The 21,030-nt window shown below is 42.0% G+C and overlaps 1 protein-coding gene across 1 annotated transcript in view; it reads right to left on the minus strand.

Annotated features, from left to right (window-relative positions):
• Positions 1-21,030, minus strand: part of KLHL3 (kelch like family member 3) — a gene marked incomplete at both ends in the record, with an annotated part of 112,314 nt that overhangs the window by 30,279 nt on the left and 61,005 nt on the right. Inside the window, 2 exons of the mRNA XM_084252621.1 lie at positions 305-421; positions 14,524-14,633. Coding sequence (XP_084108747.1) covers positions 305-421; positions 14,524-14,633 — 227 coding nt within the window. The remainder of the gene's footprint in view (positions 1-304; positions 422-14,523; positions 14,634-21,030) is intronic.

Here is a 21,030-nt window from a genome sequence, read left to right on the forward strand (position 1 = left end):
CAACAACACTCCTGGACACTATCATAGCCCTTCCACAGAAGGAGAAAATGAGGCTGTAGGCAGCCAAGCAAAAACCCAAAGCTAACCAAGTGGTGAAGGGACTGAAACCTAAGTGTCCTATTCTCAAACCTCTCTCTTCACCTTTACACTACCACTCCTCACACTTAACGAAGTGGGTTGGTGCCTTTAACCAAACAAAACAGCCACAAAACTCCTCAACCATCCCAGACAACTAGGGCTGCCCAATGCTGTTCCTAGAGGCCTCGAAGAACAGGAAGTGCTTGGTTCTTCACACAGCACTCACCTGGACTAGGTAATCCCTAGGTAAGAGAGGGAGACGGACATGCTCCATCAGCTTTGCCATGTGCTCTAATCGGGTTTCTTTCTCATAATTGATCCATGAAATCACAGCTTCAAATACCTATAAAGAAAATCAGCACAGGTAATTTTAGCAAAGAGACAACAGCTTTCAAACAACTTCAACCTGAAAAAAAGAAAACAGGTCATCTACAAAGATGTTTAACCTCAGGTCCAAAGTTGCTTTTTTTTTTTTAAAGATTTATTTATTTATGCATACAAGAACTGGGGTACAGACCAGAGGTGTGTGGGATGAGAGGATCCACCATAGACAAAGCGGGGAACAGAACAGGCAGACTGACTGAAATACACTGCTGAGGGGAGCAGAGGGTGAGTCAGGAGAGGTCTGCTGTGCCATGTGGTTATCTCCCTGGCTGGCTGGGGCTCGAACTCGTGCTGCAGTGGCTGTGGATAGCTTCTCAGGTTGTGTCTTCATCTCTTGCACCACCAGGGAAGCCCTCAAAGTTTTAATTAAAGCAAAAACAGACTTTTTTGACTAGCTGAACTTAGAGAATTATCACACACACACACACACACACACACACACACACAATGATAAACCTGCTACTCCAAATATAGATGTATCAAGGTTCATCAAAAAAATAAAATTCAGTTCCAACACTATTTAAGGATAGAAATACAGAACACTGTATTTCTGTGAACCAAATTTTATAGACTGCCCGAGAGAACCAGAAGCCCTAGGGCAATGTCATCATCTCTGTCCCCCTCCCACTTACCTCCCACAGTCAGTGAATGTAGAATAAAACAGTGATAATATTCTCCACCAAAAACTATCTATAATGGTGAATGTGACAGTGAATGACAGAAAATGGCAAAGATTTCTCCTTGGGAAATCTTTGAGGGAAGTTTTCATTTTTATGCAAAGCAAAACTGTCTTGGAACCAAAAAGGAGGACCTGTGGTTTGGATGATCACCTTGCTCCAGAATAAAATCAAAGTCAAACTCTATGCCACCCTATACATACAGACAGTGAAAATCCAATGCTGGTAAGGCTACAGGGTAACCAGCATTGTTTGTGGAAGCTTAACATGACTTTTTAAGAGGGGAGAGAAGAATTTGGCTATAGCAATCAAAACTTTAAATGTATATACTCTTTGATGCAGAAATAACCACTTTTTATAGGCTCTAGCCTATGAAAATATTCACAGAAGTAGTGCAAAAATAGGTGTTCCAGATGTTCGCTGTGGCATTTTTTTAACCAGATTAAAAAGAAAACAACCTAAGAGCCCATCAATGGAGAAATTATTTAACTAGTATCCATACCATGGGATGTTTTCATCTTAAAAAAAAAAAAAAACCAAAGCATCTTCTTGTGCCAGAAAGCAAGAAAGTGCTCAAAGATTGAAAGCAACACATCAAAGGGACACAGAGCCAACTACATGGGCCTTTCACAGCCAACATTTGGGGTAATTTAAACATCAAAGAGAATAATGAAGAAATCAGATCAGCACTGCTTGAGGGGTGGGGAGGATGACTGGGAAGGGCCCAAAGGAACTTTTTTGTGGTAATAGAAGTGTCACATCTTGATCAGGTGGGAATAACATAGGCACGTGCATTTGTCAAAACTTACTATTTTCATGGGGTGGGGGTGCGGTGGTAGATAACCTAAAATGGGGAGAGCAGACAAATAACCACCTTCAACAAATGATCACAGGCAACACCACCAATAATAAGACAAAAATTGTACTCATGATGGTGACTTCAAGGGAAGAGCATCAACCATGTTGTATTCTTCCTAAAATGTTTAACCTGGACCAGAGAGCAAGGAAATCATCAGACAGCTTCACGCTGGAACCCTCTACAAGACAGTTGACATGAATTCTTCAAAACTGTGATTACAAAAGCCAAAAAAAAAAAAAGTAGGGAAACAGTTCTAGATTATGGGAATTTAGCGATAGAAGAACTAAATGCAATACATGATCCTTGATTGGTCCATGGCTTAAAAACAATCAGCTATAAAGGACTGTTTTGACTTTTATAAAAATTTAATACTGACTATACACTAGATGATATTATATAATAGTATTAATATTACATTTCTTTACTATGAAAATGGTTTTATGGCTAAAAAAGAGAAATTACTTGTTCTTAGGAGGTACATGCTAAAATATGCATTAGGGTGGAGTGTCATGATGTCTGCAATTGACAAATGGTTTAGAAAAATAAAAGATTCAATCTATAGTGAGAGAGAGCAAATGAAGCAAAATGTTAACAACTGGTGAATCTAGGTATTCACTTAGGTTCATTCTTTCAAACTTGATACAGTTGATTTTTTTCAAAATAAAAAGTTTGGGGGAGAAGAAAAACTCTAAGAGAAAAAAAGTATACAACAAAATTTATAGTGTGGCATTAAGTTGAGATGATGAAATGAAAGCTCTATCTGCCAGTGTGGGGAGGACCCAAATTGTTCTTAACCTAAATATACTTTGGGCCTCCCTGGTGGCACAAGGGGTTAATGCACAATCTATGAGGCTGTCTTCAGCCATTGCAGCAGAGTTTGATCCCCGGCCAGGGAGCTACCCACATGGCACAGCAGACCTCTCCTGTCTCGCCTGCTGCTCCCCTCAGCAGTATATTTCAGTAGATCTGCCTGTTCTGCTCCCCACTCTGTCTCTGGTGAATCCTCTCACCCACCCCCCACACCTCTGACCTATACCACAGTTCTTGAATGCATAAATAAATAAATCTTTAAATATATATATATATACACACACACACACACACACACACACACACTTTGTGTGTGTACCAATATATTAATGACCTAAGTATATATTTTAAGTAAAGTTGGGTATACTGGAATTGTGCAAGGAATCAGAATTGAATCATCAAGAAAGGGAAAAAGCAATGGAATGAGAGGAAAGGAGCAGTATGTATGTATAGTTTGCCCCCAATTCTATACAAAACAACCTATACATGTATGTATATATAAACACAAATATACATACACCATGGAATCCCTGTCTAGACCATTTTTTAAGGCATTAGTTCTCATAGAGCTATTTCCCTCACCCCCACAGCATTATTTTGTGAATACCTGTGTTTCTTCAATTATGCCAGAGGGACCTTGTCTTATTTACTGGCACATATTACACATTCAAATATTTTTTAAATGAATGAATGGACAAAAGAATTCAGAATGAGGGTGTAAGGGAGCAGTGGAACCTGTCTCGACTGGAATAGAGAGCAGGGCTGGGGGAAGAAAGGGCTAGAATATTGGTGGGGATGTCAGAACCAAGTCACAGCCCTACACTGTGGTTGTCCACGCATTTCTCTACTCCCTTTCACTAGACCGTGAGCTTCTGCAGGGTGAGAAATGTCCCAGCTCTGTGTCCACCATCTGCTGCCCATGAGGCCGATCCCAACACCAGGAACAGAAGAGACGGTTGGTTGGTAGCTTTGCTGAAGAATGAACTGTAAGTCCTTGAATAGGTGGAATTGACTGGTCACATCCTTCCCCAACAACCAGCTTAGTCTTTGTTATAAAAGCTGCAAAACAAGCTGAGTCTAATAAAGTCGATATTTAACCTTATCTTTATTTTTTGGCTTGACTTGTCTAACTGGTTCCACTTAGTTGCATTGTTTACCTACTCAGCTGTGAAAGCCACAGCACTCGGCAACAAGGGTGACCTTCTCAGCAGCTCCAGAAGGCCACAGATTTTTTGCATTTAGACTTCAGGCTTGAAAAATAAACAAGCAAATAAGTTTCCAACAGCTTTAGCCTTTCCGTGTGCTAAAATCATTCCCAACAGCCTCTCCCATCAAGAGACTGGTGGCGACACAAGGGGGGCAACAAGTGACACAGCAGCAGCTGGTGTTCACATGTGCCTGGCCCCGTGCCACAGTCTTCATAGACACCATCTCCCTGTACTCTCATGAGAATTCAGTGAGCAGCTATGCCTGCTCCTTACTGACCTGCCCAAGTCAGAGGCAGAAAAGAGCAGAGCTGGAGTCCACACTAACCCAAGTCCAGTGTTAGGCTCTCACCCATTATTCTCAGCTGCCTCTCAAATGTCAGTATCGGGGTTGGCAAACTATAGCCCACAGGCCACATTCAGCCTGCCACCTGTTTTTGTAAATAAAATTTTATTGGAACAGCCACACATCCATTAACACTGTCTGAGGCTGTTTTCACACTCTAATAGCAGAGATGAATTAAGACTCCATGGTTTACAAAGTTGAAAATATTTATTCTCTGGCCCTTTATAGGAAATGTGTGCTGACCCATAGTCTATCAAATCTAAGCCGAGACCCTGTGATTTCATCATGCAACGGGGGAATGTCAACTCAGATAAAATACTTTTTAGGGGTACTGTGATGAGATAATCAACTGCTCACAGGCTTTCACTTTTAAAGAAATGCCATCATTTCCTCACTTTCATATTTCAGAACCAATTTCCTAAGTGCTACAAAGTTGCTGTGTGGAAAGGAATTGGAGAAAATCAAATTTCGTAGTTCCCAGCTTACCACTTGTGAACTGAGCACAAGCCTTGGCCAGAAAACACCAGAGACCCAATTCTCCTGCCTCACTTGTCGGTTACACAGCCAAGCTGGACCATACCTGCATGCTACCAGCAGAGGGACAGCCCCTCCAGTCACCCCACCTTTCAATATGTGTTCTGAGAACCAAGAAGGGTGAGAGAGAACAGGCAGGTTGGTGACGTAACAGGGGGAAAGATACATTTAAGGGTGATTCTTAGCAAAACACAAAATTATGGGAAAAGAAACCAATTTTGACAACATCAGGGAGAAAACTAGCTTCCTGCACATGGACCCATTTGTTGTTCAAGATGTGAGAAGGACCAGCTTCAGCAACAAGAGCAGGCATGGCACTAGGCATTTTACATGCATGTTCCCATTCAATCCACCAAGAACATGGTGAAGTAGGTGTCTCTGTTCACATTTCACAGATGAGGATGCAGCTGCTGAGAGGTTAGCAACTTAGCTATGGTCCCATTACCAGGAAGTAGTGGACTCACCTCTAACTCTAAAAACCTAAGTTTTCAAATTAAGCGATACTACATCTCAGAGGCTCAATTAATTGAAAGACTTGGCTAGACTGATGAACTGGGAAACTTCATTCATAACCATAGAGCCCTAAATAAACCCTCCATGCCCTCCTAGGACAGCCCTCTGAGTACCCTTTTCTTCCCTGGGATTGAGCCAATCCCATTGGCCAAATCCAAATCGACTGCCACGATTTTAAATCAAAAAGACAGCATTTCTAGACAGAGAATGGATCACATACAGCATTGTAAACCAATGTGGCCTCAATTAAAAGATAAATAAAATATAAAATTAAGGTACTTTATAGTAGACTATCAGAATTGATGCTCATCTTTAAGAAGGGGGAGTGCATACATCGTGTAAAAGGGGTCAAATGTATTGTGAAGGATAGAATTGGACTTTCAGTGGTGAACTTAACATAATAAACACACACTGATTTTTAATGACATACGCCTCAAAATTACATAATGTTATACTGCAATGTTATTTCAATTAAAAAAATTAAAGTTAAGTATGGTTTGAAAAATAAGCTATAAAAGTCTTCCATGATTAGGAATTATCTCATTTGTTAAGTAATAAAGATTCCCATCCATAAAAAAAAATGATCCTGTTAGATTTCTGTTGTTTCTTTTTTTAAAAAAATATTTATTTATTTATGTAAGAACCGGGGTACAGGCCAGATGTGTGAGAGGGTAAGAGGATTCACCAGAGACAGAGCAGGGAACAGAACAGGCAGACTGACCGAAATATACTGCTGAGGGGAGCAGCGGGCAAGACAGGAGAGGTCTGCCGCACCATGTGGGTATCTCCCCGGCCGGCTGGGATTGAACCTGTGCTGTGGAGGCTGCAGACAGCTTCACAGTGCTGCGCTCAACCGCTTGCGCCACCAGGGAGGCCCTCTGTTGTTTCTTAAACCAAAGCTGAACAAAAGTTGTGTTAACTGTACTCCCACTTCATTACCACAGACAACCCTGGGACAGCTGGGAGCATGGTATGCTGGGGATGCAGCTCATCAGGCACATTGCTTCCCAGCTCCACGTTTAGTGACATTACACTGGTAGTTTGAAAGCAGCCTTAATGGAAATATTTACACCATGGCAATTAGCAAATGAATCAGCAAACAATGAATTTTTTTTTTTTTTTGAGAGCCTGTTGGTAAACATTTGCCAGCAGACAAGTGTTAGTGAGAATGCCTGGTCTGAAGGTTCCCAGACTCTAGAAAACCTACCCAGTCAACTCATCTTTCTGACAGTATCATCACCTTAAGGTTTTATGTGGTGCCTCAAAGCTTTTTCTTGAAGTCATTTTATTCCAGACTCACAAAAGGGAAGAGTGAGGCAGAGAGAAGTACCCAGCTATGACAGCAGTTAGAGCCACTGGTTTTCCATCCACACTTTCACAGGACCTATACATTTCCTCCATAAAATATTTCACAACGTGTAGCTATATATTTATGTACATATTTGATGAAATGACTCACTTGTGTGATTATAAGTTCCACAAAGGCAGGGATCATGTGTTTACCTATTCAGTGGCCTCCTGTAATTAACATACTATCTGTTACATAGAAAGCATTCAACAAGTATTTCTTGAGAGAATGAATAAGTCAATCAAAGGAGAAGTCATTAGGTGCATGACTCTCTTCCTGAAACAGCACACTGCCACTGCCAGATATCTGACTTCTTATAAACAGAAATGATAACAAAGTTAAAATAGTGACATAGCCTTGCCCGGAGTTCATTCTCCAGTTTTCTACCACGGTTTACATGCAGTAGAAAAAAACTTCACTAGGATTCTGCAAAGGTTAAGGGAAAGGACTGAAATGCAATGGTTGCATAGAAGTTCCTGCAAACTGAGAGAGTACTTCAGTGGCACCAATCCTACAAATGAATGTAGCTCCACACAGGGATGGTGAACACCTTCCTGTCAATATTGTAGATTGAGTTGACTTAGAAGGAATTTTCCCCTCTAACTCCAAACATATGAAAATGACATAACGTAAAAAAATAAATAAATAAAGATTTGAGCCATGCTCAAATAAGAGAGACATGCCTCAGAGCTTTAAAGTAAGAAGAATTCATGTTGGGGAGCTGAACAAAAGATGAGACCAAAATGACTCACAGATAATTCAGATATTGGCTTTAATAGTTTGGGACAGGAATCCCACCAGAAAGAGTGTCTAGGCTACAGGTTCCTTGTGGACAATGTTCCTCAGCTGTAAAACTGGGTGGGGCTAGTTGAACTCCATCTATCTTGCCATCTCCTAGGGTCTGGGGAGTAATAACTTCAAGAAATTAGAATCCCAGGCTTATACCTTATGTAGATGTGGGATTTGAACTGACAGTTCCAGGTGCTACTTAGTACTTGATACTCAAGGTAGTGAGTAATACAAAAAGTATTCCCAAGCCACTATATCTATCCTGTAGGAACACTTCCACAACCCAAGTCAACCCAGACTCCTTCAGATATAACACTCCCTGAAAGTGGACTCACAATCCAAATTTCATTAGATCACTAATGAAATGAAGTGCCAGAAGGAAAATCAACAGATGTAATACAGTAGAATACTGGGGGCAATCAAAGACTGGCAGCCTCAAGGCTATTAACTATGAATAGTCTTAGTATTACTTCAAAAACCAGGGGCAGGAGACATTCTGTAGAAAAAGGGTTCTGGAACCAAGTAAGACTTGGGAAGACATCATACTACACCTCCAGCCCCCTTTAGAGGTCCCAAGGCTTGTTTATGCATAAAAGCTCTGACAAATTCTGCAGATTCTTAACCTGGTTCGTAACCAATCTCCCTCACATGATTATAAGTTCCACAAAGGCAGGGTTCTTGTGTTTAAACCACTGTGTCCTAAGAAAACCTGACCTGAAAGTGTTTTTTAACCTAAACACCTACAGCACAAAGTTGGATAAATACTGACCTAGAGAAGAAAGTGCTCACCCTTTAAACCTCTCCACAAATCCCTACTCCATTCCCAGTCTCACCTCCCACTATCTCCCCTCAAAGACCCTTGAGTCTTGTCACTTAGGTTATTACCCCCCAAGTACAATGATTTTATAACAAATATCCATGTCTATGGCCCTGCAATTTCTTCAATCTGAATAGCTTTCCAAAATCCTGCCATTCTCCAAGTTTTAGCTCAAAGAATTCTCTTTTCCATGAGGCTTTCCCCACCCAATAGCCTGAAATAAAATACTCCAGGACGCTTCCCTTAAACTTCAGTGACATGCAACTACTTCTCTTAACCACATATAATGGTTCCATGTTTTCAGTCTGTCTGCACACCATATACTGTGAGCTCTTAAATAGTAATTGCTAAGTGTCACTCACCTCTGTCTCCCAGATGGGGTGGAAGTGCATTAACAAAGAGCAGGGATCTGGGGGGCAGACACACTCAGCTTCAAATCACAGAACTATATATTATTAATAACCCTTAGTCTCCTCCTCAGTGAAATGGAGACAATAATCTCTGCCTTGTGAGTTATGAGCACAAGAAGCCAATCGCTAAACACTATGCCAGGCAAAAGAAGTCAGACACAAAAGCATATACACAACAGTATTCCATTTACATGAAGTTCAAAAACTGGCAAAACTGATCTATGAGAAGTGAAGGTAGGAGTTATACTTTGGTTAGAAGGAAGTGACTGGGGGGAGGTCTGGGGTTCTGTTTCTTCATGTGGGGCTAGTTCTGGATAAGTAGTTGAACACGGCACTTTTCATTTGTTCATGTCTCTGTGAACTTATTTACAGACAAGGTGATTTTTTTTTTTTTTAATGATGTATGAAATGTACCTGGAGATCAGCAGGCCATAAAGGCAGATTTTTGGTCACAGCACTAGTAGGTACTTACTGAAGTTCACTCTTCAGAGGAGAACAGTTAGGTGTAACACCGAGGCAGAGGCCTGGGGGCCAGACCACTCTCTGCAGACTGAGAAGTTGGCAACTCTAACTGCTCAACTCAGAGTAAGGCAGAGCAGACAAGCACAGCCTAAGCAGGGAGGTATACCTGATTAATGAAAGAAGAATGCCTCAGTAGCAAGCATTCAGGCCCAGCCTGCCGGCCAAGGGCTCCAGCCTGCATCCCACACCCTCCTCTGGCTGGAGAAGTAGGAGTTCAGACAGGAAGACTCAGCAGGAGTTATCCTGGGAGGCAAGGGCCCAAGCACTTCCAGAACATATCAGAATTTGGCCTCTGGTTATTGTTTTAGGAGGCAATAACACATTAAAACTGTGATCATGCTGAGAGCAACTAATTCATAGTTCTCATCTAATCATTGAACTTATAAGAGTGCTAACCAATTTTTTCCCTGACCAGTACTAAAATGTAGGCCATTTCCACATTAGTACTCAATCTGAAAAGTCTTAGTAGTGTTTCATAAGAACACATGGAATTCTTGAGAAAGAGAAACATTCACAAGCTAAGAAAGCAAAGAGTCAGAAATATCCACTAACCAGAAATTCAGAAGTCATGAGTAAGTTTGCCCAAAAGGTTGCTTACTCTGCCCCTGGCTCACTGAGACTGTCCACAATGAGAGCCGAGCTTTGGGTCTCAGAGGGGCATAATAAATAGGCTGTCAGCTCACAGGCTTAGCTTTGACCCAGCAACACTGCCATGTGGAACAATCAGAAGACTGGGAAGAGCTGGATCCCCCATGCCTTCCCTCTATCCTGGGGTGAGGGTGGGGTGGAAAGGGAAGGTCCTATTCAAAGGACTAGGGATTTGATTTTTTGACTCCTACCAGATCCATTTATCTTCTCTTAAATAACCATTTAAAAACAAAAACTGTATCAAAAACAGAAGGGAAAAAGAGCAAAAATCCATGCCCTTCTCTGGCTTCTAATTTCCAGATCTGTCCTAATTTTCTGGGAAAATGACAAAATTATTTCCATAACCTCAGCTGGCTCAGGGCAGATTCCAGCCCCAGTCTGCCTCTTGACTCCCTAAGGGAACGTCTGCTGAGCACCTCCAGCACATTCCGTGGCCTTGCACGCGACAAAAGATGGCTAAGGTACCCTCAAGACCTCAAGGAGTTTGAGTACAGTGAAGGAAATAAGGCATGGGCAAAAGCAAGTGATGGAGGGGAAACAATATCTGAGCCCTGGGAGAGGCCCAGACAGGGTTGGGGCCTCTGAAGGGACAGGGAACCACTACCACTCTCAGCCCACACTAGACCCTGGGCTGCAGCTCACACCAACCACCCAGCAAATATGGGTTCTGGAACAACTTCCCTTTGAGAAATGTCCCAGTGAATAGTTAGCAGTAGCAGTAGTATTAGTAACAGTAATAAAAGCAATAATAGTAGTAGAACAAATAACAATGATAGCAGTAGTAATATAAGTAGAAGTAGCAATGAAAGCAATAATAATCACATCCTAGAGTGATGAAAACTTCCTGTGTGCTACGTGCTTTTCACATATTATCTCACTTCATCTCAGAATAACTCTGTTAGATAAATACTACACTGTTCTCACTCCCCTTTTGTAGATGAGAAAAGCACAACCCAATGAGACTCTTTTATTCATTAATTCATCATTCAGTCAACAAATATTTTTTTTTTAGTGTCTTCCACAAACCCAACACGACTCTAATAATAACCATATGAGAGAGAGAAGCCCATACACTCTGGTGAGATAAAGAACTCGCCCAAGTTCACTCAGTTTGTTAGCCTCGTGGAACCACGTTTTGAACGTGGTTGCAGTTGCTCTAACTGCAAAACCCATACTGCCAAACTCTCAACAAGCAAGCTTTTTCGACCCACTGATACTCACAATTATTATTAACACTAAATATCACATTTTCTCTATTATAAGATGTACCGTTTTTCACATTTAATGTTTCAAATCTTGCTGTCTTTTATAATAGATGTTGAAAGAACCAGCGAAGCCAGTTACAATATAGTTGACATTCTGTTCCAGTATGATTTAGCTAAATTCAGGTTACCTGATTACCAATTCAGTTGAATTTTCTGCATATGTTAACATTAAATGCAGTTGAATTTTAGCTTAAATTAAAATCTCTGGCTTACTTCAAATACTAAAAATTTTTACTATAATGCAATATTGAAAGAAAAATTAAAGGGAGTAAAACTTACCAATATCCTGGAATATCTCACATAATTTTCTTTTTTTTTTTTTTAAATAGAGGCATGTTTTATTTATTTGTTTGTTTGTTTGTTTGTTTGTTTTTTGTTTATACATGCACTGGGTACAGTCAGAAGCGCGGGAGGGTGAGAGAATTCACCAGAGCCAGAGTGGGGAGCAGAACAGGCAGAAGGACCAAAGTACACTGCTGAGGGGAGCAGCGGGCGGCAGGAGAGGTCTGCGCACCATGTGGGACCCTCCTCCCATGGCTGGGGAGCAACCGGGGATCGAACCGGCGCTGCAGAGGCTGCGGGCAGCTTCGCAACCCAGCGCTCAACCGCTGCGCCACCGGGGAGGCCCTCACATAATTTTCAAAGCCTAAAGGTTTAGCATTCAAATGATGAACATGTAATTGTTAAAAGCTTGAAGCTATTTAACTTCCAAAAATATGTGATCAATTAAAGGGAATGGAGCCATAGGTTTCACCAAAGAGAAAATGCAAATTAAACCTCACTACTCATTGCTAAGTCTCCAAATACACTGTCAACCTGAAAGTACAAAGGAATCAGTATCACGAGTACAATACTTCTGGAAAGCCTCATATAATTCTGAAGTTACAAGTAACTTAAGAGAATCAAATATGACATAGAACTTCATTAATGTGAAAAATACTACATTACAAACTTCAATGACACAGAAAGAGCAACTCGTATGCGAATGAGAGCCTCTACAGAAAACTTCTAAAGTGTGTACATGTCATGTTTCTATTATAAAATATTCAATGGAGTCACTTAACTATCACTTGCAAAACTGGTACCATTATTGTTATCAACAGTGCCTCAAAACAGAGGATGATGGTAATTACACTGAGAGCACAATGTTTGCCTGACATTTATTGAACACCTGCCAAACACTGTATTTGATATTTTTGCAGTGATTTCTCAAAGTCACACACCTAGTAAGCACCAAGCTGAGCATAGACCCAGGTCTCCCTGAGTCCACAGCCCAAGTGGCTTCCAGACTACTATACTGCCTCTCCCTACTAATACCTCACCCCCACCCCCACCTGGCACAGCAAGAATAGATAAGCCCCTACCCCATAAGCTAAAAAAGCTTACTGTGACCTGAGTGCAGGATGGGCCTGCATAGATTCAAAGTATCAGGGTGCCCCTCTCAACCCAAACACCTCCACGTTGATCCAAATCCTGCTGCTTACATGACTGCTTCCATTTTCTTGAACTACACCTGTTTGAGAGGACATGCCTAAGGAGGCCCCAAACTGCCCAACAGCCCCAACATTCATATAACCAATCAAGTGAATGGAAGACTCCTTCAAATTGTCCCAACTTGGTAGCAAAACCCAGAAGACAATACACAGAAACAAAAGAATCCTCTTTTGCTGAAGTCAGGACAGGAAGCTTTCCTTCCCTTGGGTGCGCAGCTTCAGATCAGTTAATGGACACAGAGGATTCCCTGAACCTAAAAAGAGTCCATTTTGTTGTGCCAAATGCTCTGGGGATTTTCTGAAATCCTGGGGCAGTCCTCAGTTCCAATGATCAAAAAGTTCTCCTTGATCGAACTTTTGCAGGAAAAGAGGGTGGGACTTGAGGTTTCACCCCATTCTTTGGACACAGCCTCAACTGCATTGTAAAATTCTTATCCTTGACTGTTCCTGGAGGAAAAGGACTCAAGCTTGGACACTAAGAGTGGAGTAGGTTAATTCTAGAAGCACTTATTGAGCATCTCAGAGGAAACAAAGATGAGTAAGAGTTGGTCCCTACCGGTAGGGAACTCACAGTTGAGTGAAGGAGGTAACACCAGTTCAGAACTAACTACAATGACAAGCAGAACGGGTGAGTGCTATCCTGAAACTTAGAGGAGGGCGGGGTTAATTACAGAGGCAAGGTCAACAGTAAGTTCAGCTTACATTGACTGAGCACCTACTAGGTATCGGGTCTCTACCAGGCATTTTACACACATTATCACATTTAACCCCCACAGCCACCCTGTGTAATATGTTCTATTACTGTCCTTACTTCACAAATGAGGAAACAGATCGAGAGGCATGGCATCTCACCCAAGGTCACAGAATTAATTTATAAACGCTAGAGGTGAGATCTGGACACTGCAGAATAATGCCAAAGCCTATGTTCTTTTCAGTATAGTAGACCACAGGTCCTGGAGGAAAGACAATCTTCCTGGTGGAAGAGGAATCTGAGCCAGTTTAGAATTTAACAGGTGAAGAAGGAAAGGGAGAATCATCCAAGCAACAGATCAGTGAGAGGGAAGGCCTGGAGGTAAGACAGATCAGCAATGATGGGTCAGCTGAGCAATGGGTAGAAGCAGCTTCCAGTATAAAGGAAGAGGTGTGTGGCCAGTGAGTTAGGGGACTGGCTGTCAGGAGACCTGGCTTCTAGTCATGGGGTGGCCACTAGCTAACTATGTAATCTTCACGAGTTCCTATGTCCTCTGTGGACTTCAGATTGTTCATCAGTCAAAACTCCAACCCCTTTGGAGATGTCCTCAAAGGTCAGTACTGCTTTAAGTGCTCTGTAGCACAACAGGCCATCTTGGACAGTTATTAAGGCCAGGGGTCAAGGAGACCCCAGATCTGCAGTGACCAGCTGAGCGACCTTGCACAAGCTAATTAATGCCTGAGTCTCAGTTTTCCTCATGTGCAATGTGGGGACAGCAGCACCTGCTTCACGGTGCTGCGGTGAATGGAAGTCGAATGAAATGAAGAACATGAAGCACTTAGCACAGCGTGTGGCAAACTGTAAGTGGACAGTAATTGGAGGCAGTTTTGTCACCAATATCATCATCATCCTATTTCTTCCTTAAGGGTCCAGAGGGCGAATGTAGTGGGCATGGTACAGAAGATATTTTTTAGTATATGTACTGCCAAAGTGAGCACCAGAGAGCTTTTTTAAAAGGAGAAAAATTAAGTTCTGATTTTTCTCTGAAAAAGAAGACATTTCATTGACCCACAAGTCCCTCCCATAACCACCTCCAAAGTGATGCCCCTATTTCACCAAAGGGCCATGCCATACCTTCTCTTCTGAAGAAACGGTCAGCTTGTCACTGGATATCAAGCTGCATACCTGGTCCAGACTTAGGCTAAGAAATTCTTCCCCCAGCATCACTTCTGGAAAGTGCTGCTCTGTTCCAAAAAAAAGCAGAAGTTCAGAAAACAAAGTTATAACACACTCCAGCCCTTCCATGAACCAAGGCCACGACAACTGGTGGGATTCAGAGTGGAGTCCTGGCGACTGGGAGTTGGGAAGGCAGGAAAAACGGGGAGAGATAGCAAGGCATGGAGAAAGCATAGCCTGGCTGGAGAGAAGCTTGCCTTTTAATTCAGTACCAAAGGCATCTCGACCCCCCACCCACCCCAGTCTCACCCTCCCCGTGTGATTCTCTGTCCTGAACATAGACATAAATAAAAATGGGACAGAGCAATGTGAGGTTGTATTTTTTTCCCATGCTCCATGAGATTAATAACGGTGTTGAAGAAAAACCTCACTGGGACCTAGGCACTTAATTGAGCTCATTTCCCCTCAAGGCACAAGCTGGCAGAGTTGCAAACGGTGCCCCCTGCAGCTCAGCCCAAAGTGGGTCAGAACTGCTGTGTGGCTGGGAAGTCTCTGGGGGTTGTAGTACAAAGTCAACATTAGAAGGTTGGCAGGAGGGGTCATCCTTTAAAGCCCAAAGTCAAGCCTACTAGATTGAGTCTCTGGTTTATAAGGTGGCCCACCTCAGCAACTTTCCATGTGTTGAGCTACCCACCTGGGCCCCCAAAATGGGAACAATCCACAGCAGCCAGGACTGTGGAGACTATAAGACAGAGGGGAATTTGGGCATAGCTAGAATGAGAAACACCCTCAGACCTGAGGTCCACACAAAAGAAAGGCCAGGGACAATTCCTACTCTGACATTTGCCCAGGCCACCATTCTGCTATTGCAGAGGCAGCAAAATGCCAATGGCTTCACCTCCTTGGGCCGCACTATCTCATTTGTAAAATGGGACAAGACTGGTGGTTTTGCCTCCCTCTCACTCTCTGATGATAAAGGATTTGTGAAAGCATTTGGCAAACATTTTCAAGGCGAGCCAGCTCCAGAGCCAGCTCCAAAGCCGACAATTACTAGCACAGCAGATGTAGTGATGATAAGATCCCTTATCATTTGCCCCAGAACTTGTCCCTTTCTCAGTTCTCCCAACACCCTATACCATCACCCCAGGGAGCCTCTGTGCTCTTTGCCCTCCAGACATCAGGCCTCTTCCCATCTTCCTTGGTGGCCCCTCTCTGGCCCAGTAGTAATCATCTCTTGGATGATTAGAGGGCTATTCCACCCAGTTACCTGCTAGCTGATCAAGTGAAATTCAGAATCCATCCCTGGGATGCTACTGAAATTCAACTTTGTGCAGCTGCATAATGTAAATGAAAGCCAGAGCATACCAAGTCTCTCTCTCACATTCATCAATTTCATTAAAAAATACCAAATTTAAGATAGAAATAATTTTTAACTTATGTTGAAACAATTTTGCTTAGTATTTTACTCTCAAAGATTGAGTTAAGGGGCCTCGCTGGTGGCGCAAGGGGTTAAGTCTCAGCACTATGAGGCTATGGGAGCCACTGCAGCACAAGTTTGATCCCTGGCCAGGGAGATGATCCACATGGCACAGCAGACCTCTCCTGCCTCACCTGCTGCTCCCCTCAGGAGTGTATTTCAGTGGCTCTGCCTGTTCTGCTCCCCACTCTCTCTGATGAATCCTCTCACTGACCCCATACCTCTGGCCTACACCACAGCTCTTGTATGCATAAATAAAAAACCTTTTTAAAAAATGATAACTAACAATATTTTTTTAAGAGATTGAGTTATAAATAACCTTTCCTTTCACTAGAAAAAAAGGGGTTCCCACCTGCTCCCTGCCAGCCTAATGAGATGATCAAGTTCACAATTAAGCTTGCCTACCCTGAGACTGTGAATATTTGTTTAAAAAAAAATTAAATTTTTTTTAAATTTAAATTTATGTTTTTACATCATTGTTCATTTTGTAGAGTGTTTGAGTTTTCCTCTTAGGTGTTGTCCCCATAAAATTACCACCACCAAGATACTCATGAACAGTCACCATAGACTGTTGTGCTCTTCCCTCCCCTGTTTTGATCCCTCTCACTCTCCTTCCCTGCTGCTGAATGTCTTGATTTATATTTTGCCTGCTAGTTTTGTCTTTTTTTTTCCCTCCTGATCCCTTGTATGGTTTCCCTATGCTCCTCCTATAAATGATACCATCCAATATATTTCTCTTTCCTTCTGACTTATTTCACTGAGGATAATCCCTTCCAGCTCCATCCATGTTGCTGCAAATGGCATAAGTTTATCTGTTTTGATTGCTGAGTAGTATTCCACTATGTATATATTCCACATCTTCTTCATCCAGTCATCTTTTTTTGGGCTTTTACAATATGTTAGCAATTGTAAATAGTCATGCAATAAACATAGGAGTGCAGGTTTCCTTTTGAATTAATGTTTTTGTGTTCTTTGGGTAGATTCTTAGAAGTGGAATTGCTGGGTCATATGATAGATCCATTTTTAGTAATTTGAGGGTCTTCCACACAGCTGTCCAAGTGGTTGGGCCAGTTTGCATTCCCACCAACAAAAGACAAAGCATTAAACATCAACTCCTTTATGAAGGGAAGCAACTGTCATAAAGTAAGTAGCTGGGCTTGCTTCTCTATAGGTGTAGGAAAACCAAAGTGACTCCATCTTGTATCAATACCATCTTTGGCCTATTACCAGTGCTTGCCCTTCCCTTGCAAGTTAGCCAACTTTCCCATTGTTTCTTTCACACATATTCTCCTGTACTAATGATCCGTATACAATCCTATTGATCTCAGTAGAACAAAGATATATGTGATGTATTCCCCTGCACATCATCAGTCTTACATGAGAATGACCACAGGTACCAAGCAGAGTATAAGAACACCCTTGTCAGGGTGAATAGTGTGGGTCCTGCCTCCACCTGAAGCCCTGTCTGCTGGCTCTGGTGCCAAGGACCCTTGTATGTATGTTGCCCTTAAAAATTTTTAGTTGTGATTAATGGGTGTGCAAAAGAGCAATCATCTTTGGATGATGGGAAATCATTCTTCATCTGGAGGCTATGAAAATAACAGGACTACATGCCCAAGAAGTCTTCAGACCAGTCCCCTATCTACCAATAACACCCAAGAAACATCAGAGAGTGAAAGTAGTCACCACACCATGACAAAGTTCAGGACATGAAAGCTCCGTGGACAAGTCAAGGCTGAGCTCAGCCAGAGTTAGGCAAATATCCCTGTGGTGGCACATGAAAAAACGTTCAACATCACTAGTCATCAGGGAAACGCAAATCAAAACCACAGTGACATACCACCTCATCCAGTAAGAACGGCTCACATTAAACAAAAACCAGAAACAACAAATGCTGGTGAGGATGTAGAGATAAAGGAACACTCTTACACTGGTGGGAATGTAAACTGGTCCAGCCACAATGGATAACTGTGTGGAGGTTCCTCAGAATAGTAAAGATGGATCTACCACATGATCCAGTGATTCTACTCCTAGGCATCTACCCAAAAGACACAAAAACACTAATTCGAAAGGAAACCTGCACTCCTATATTTACTGCAGCACTATTTACAATAGCCAAGATATGGAAACAACCCAAATGCCCCAAAATAGATGAATGGATCAAAAAGTTGTATATTTATACAATGGAATATTACTCAGTGATCAAAAAAAAGACAAACTTATGCCATTTATGGCAACACAGATGGAGCCGGATGGGATTGTGCTAGCTGAAATTAGTCAGAAGGAAAAAGATAAATACTGGATGGTCTTACTTACATGTGGAATATAGAGAAACCAAACAAAAAGTCAAGAAATAGTCAAAATTAGCAAGCTGACCACAGAACTGAGGCATACAGAAAAGGAGGGGCAGGAGAGGGGGGCAAACAGGGAAGGAAGACAAATACGGTGATGCTTCACAGGTGGTGGGAAAACTATGGAGACTACAACAATGTACGAAATTTTTTTTCATTAATTAATAAAAAAAAATCCCCGTGGCCCAGAGCCACACCAGCCTTCCCATGTTTATCTCTGGTTGACAAAAACTGACATTTGACGGAAGGAAAAAAGTGAAGATAATAGGTGGAATTGGGAGAATCTAATTCTGGGCTGTGAAAATTAATTTTCCACAGCTCTTAAAACTGAAGTAGATAGTCTGGATTTTGAGAAGGAAGAAAAAGAAAGAACGGTGACATAGGTGGTTTGGTGAGCAAGCCAGAAATTCTCAAAGGTAATTCAAAGCAGAAAGCAGTCAGCCCTCTAGCCCTCCTCCACTCTCTGGGGCACTGCAGGGCTGGAATCTAGAGCCCTTCTTTCTGGACTGGGCTCTCTCTTTGCCCATTTAGAACCTCCCACCGAAATCCCTTCAGAAATCCTCCCAGGAAGCAAGGTCTGGCAGGGATGGGGCAACAACGGAGTTAAAGGGCAGCAGCTTCTCACCAGGGCTGGCACCCAGGGACCCTGGAGAGTTAAAGGACAGGAACAGGAAGAGACCAAGAAAGAAGGGAAAGAAGACAACTCCCTCACTTTACCCTTCAGTGTAGGGAGATAGGGCTGAGCCCCCAGAGTCTCCTTTCTGGTAGCAATACTCCAGAGAAATGGGATAGAAAAAATAGGAACAGGATGCTCTGGTAACTCCACTTCCTGAGAAATAGGAGTTCCCCAACAGACTTTATACTCAAGTCAGGCTTCTTCCCTGGCATATCCTGGAAAGACCTCACTCTGTTTCCCGAAGATAACACCCTGAAAATCAGCTTCTGCCTTTAACACTGCTTGTTTGCTTTCAGTGTATTAAGGGAGGGGGTAGTGAAGAGCACTGGCTAAGAGTTCATTGACCAGGGTTGAGCTGGGTTCAATCCTAGCTCCACCTTTTATAGTCACTTCTTTCCAGGTTTTGGCTTCGTCATCTATGAAATAGGATGTGTGTTTAGGTTCTTTTAAATCTCAAGGCTATAATATGTATTAGTGTATTCTGAGAGTTTTAAGGAACCGTGTTGAAATGAAAACGAAAAATACCAGCCTGTTTCTACTTCACGGCATCCAATTCTGTGGGCAGCAGTGCTCTCAGAGAAACTGCACAGTATTAGATACCTCTTTTGAGACTGCAGGTGCTATAGATGAGACTATGGACCCCAAAAGTCTTAGAGACCCCCCTTAATTCCACTGAGTTCAACAAACTTTGTAGTGATACAAGGTACTCACTTTCCTAAATTAGATGGAGCTAAGCATTAAATAAGCAAATATATGTAACTCGCACTTACCAAGCCCATGCAAGTGCTCAATAATGCTGTGTTTCTTCAAAAAAATGAAAAAAGCAGAGCTGATGCCTCCTAGGAGCCTGCTGGCTTATAAGGCAGGTAAGACAACACACCAATAACTCTAACCCAAAGTCCATAGAACCATGAGCAAGAGAGGTACTCCAAGTATAAATAAAAGCATGCAAGCAGGAAAAGCAATAGTTCAGTGTCACTAGACTCTTGGGCTGAGTCTTCATTCAACTAACAAATATTTATTGAGCACCCACTAAGCATGGGGAACTATGCTAGACTCCAGGAGACATAATGGAGAGGCAGGCAAGACTAGATCTTAGGGAATAGGACAAGTATGCAGGGGACTCTTGAATGAGGAATTCTCCATTAATAACCTAACTTTTCTTGACTTCTTCTTTTCTTAAAAAATGAAAATATAGGAGGGGAAAATCACCTAATTAGGAGTTTTGATTAAAAGTCCTAATTAGCCAGATTTTATTCTAAGTAACACATAGTGTTTAAATTTCAAGTTCACTAATGAAACACATTGGGTCTGTTCCTGTCCATTTCGATGAGAAATTATGGAAAGGGATGGTATCCAGGACACCAGATAACTTCAAGTACTTTCTTCACCAAGCAGTATGCACATATCTTCCTGATATTGAAAAAGTGAGAAAACCGGGTTACATCTTCCCAGGAAAGGAAGTAGGTGTTTTCAAGGAAGCAAGCCTGGAGAAAGCTGAGGGCATTTTCTAATAGTAGCTAACATTGTGCTAGAGCTTTACATATGTCATGTCCCTTACTTTTCCCTGAAGTCCTACTAAAGTAAACATTAATATTCCCATTTTACAGGTGGATGGAAAAACAGAAGTCTGGAATGTCCAGGTCATGTCCTGAAGATCACACAGATCAGTAAGCGGTAGAGACATGTTTTAAAACCAAGGTTGTTTGAATAATAACAAACATTTGAATGAGTATCTTAGTTCCCAAGACAATAAAAACTTGTCCTAAGCAGGCCACTGAGGTAAAATCCAATATAGACATCAGAGCACCCGAATCTATCTTAGGGGCACTACAAAGAAACAGAGAGTATAAATCTAAAAAACTTTCTTTTTTAAAAAAAGGTTTAGAGAGTAGTCACATTCTAAACATTTTAACATCCACCAAAATGTTTAAATCTCAGCCATAATCCCTAAATTGAGA

This window comes from Talpa europaea (assembly GCF_964194135.1).
Source record: "Talpa europaea genome assembly, chromosome: 13".
Classification (NCBI taxonomy): Eukaryota; Metazoa; Chordata; class Mammalia; order Eulipotyphla; family Talpidae; genus Talpa; species Talpa europaea.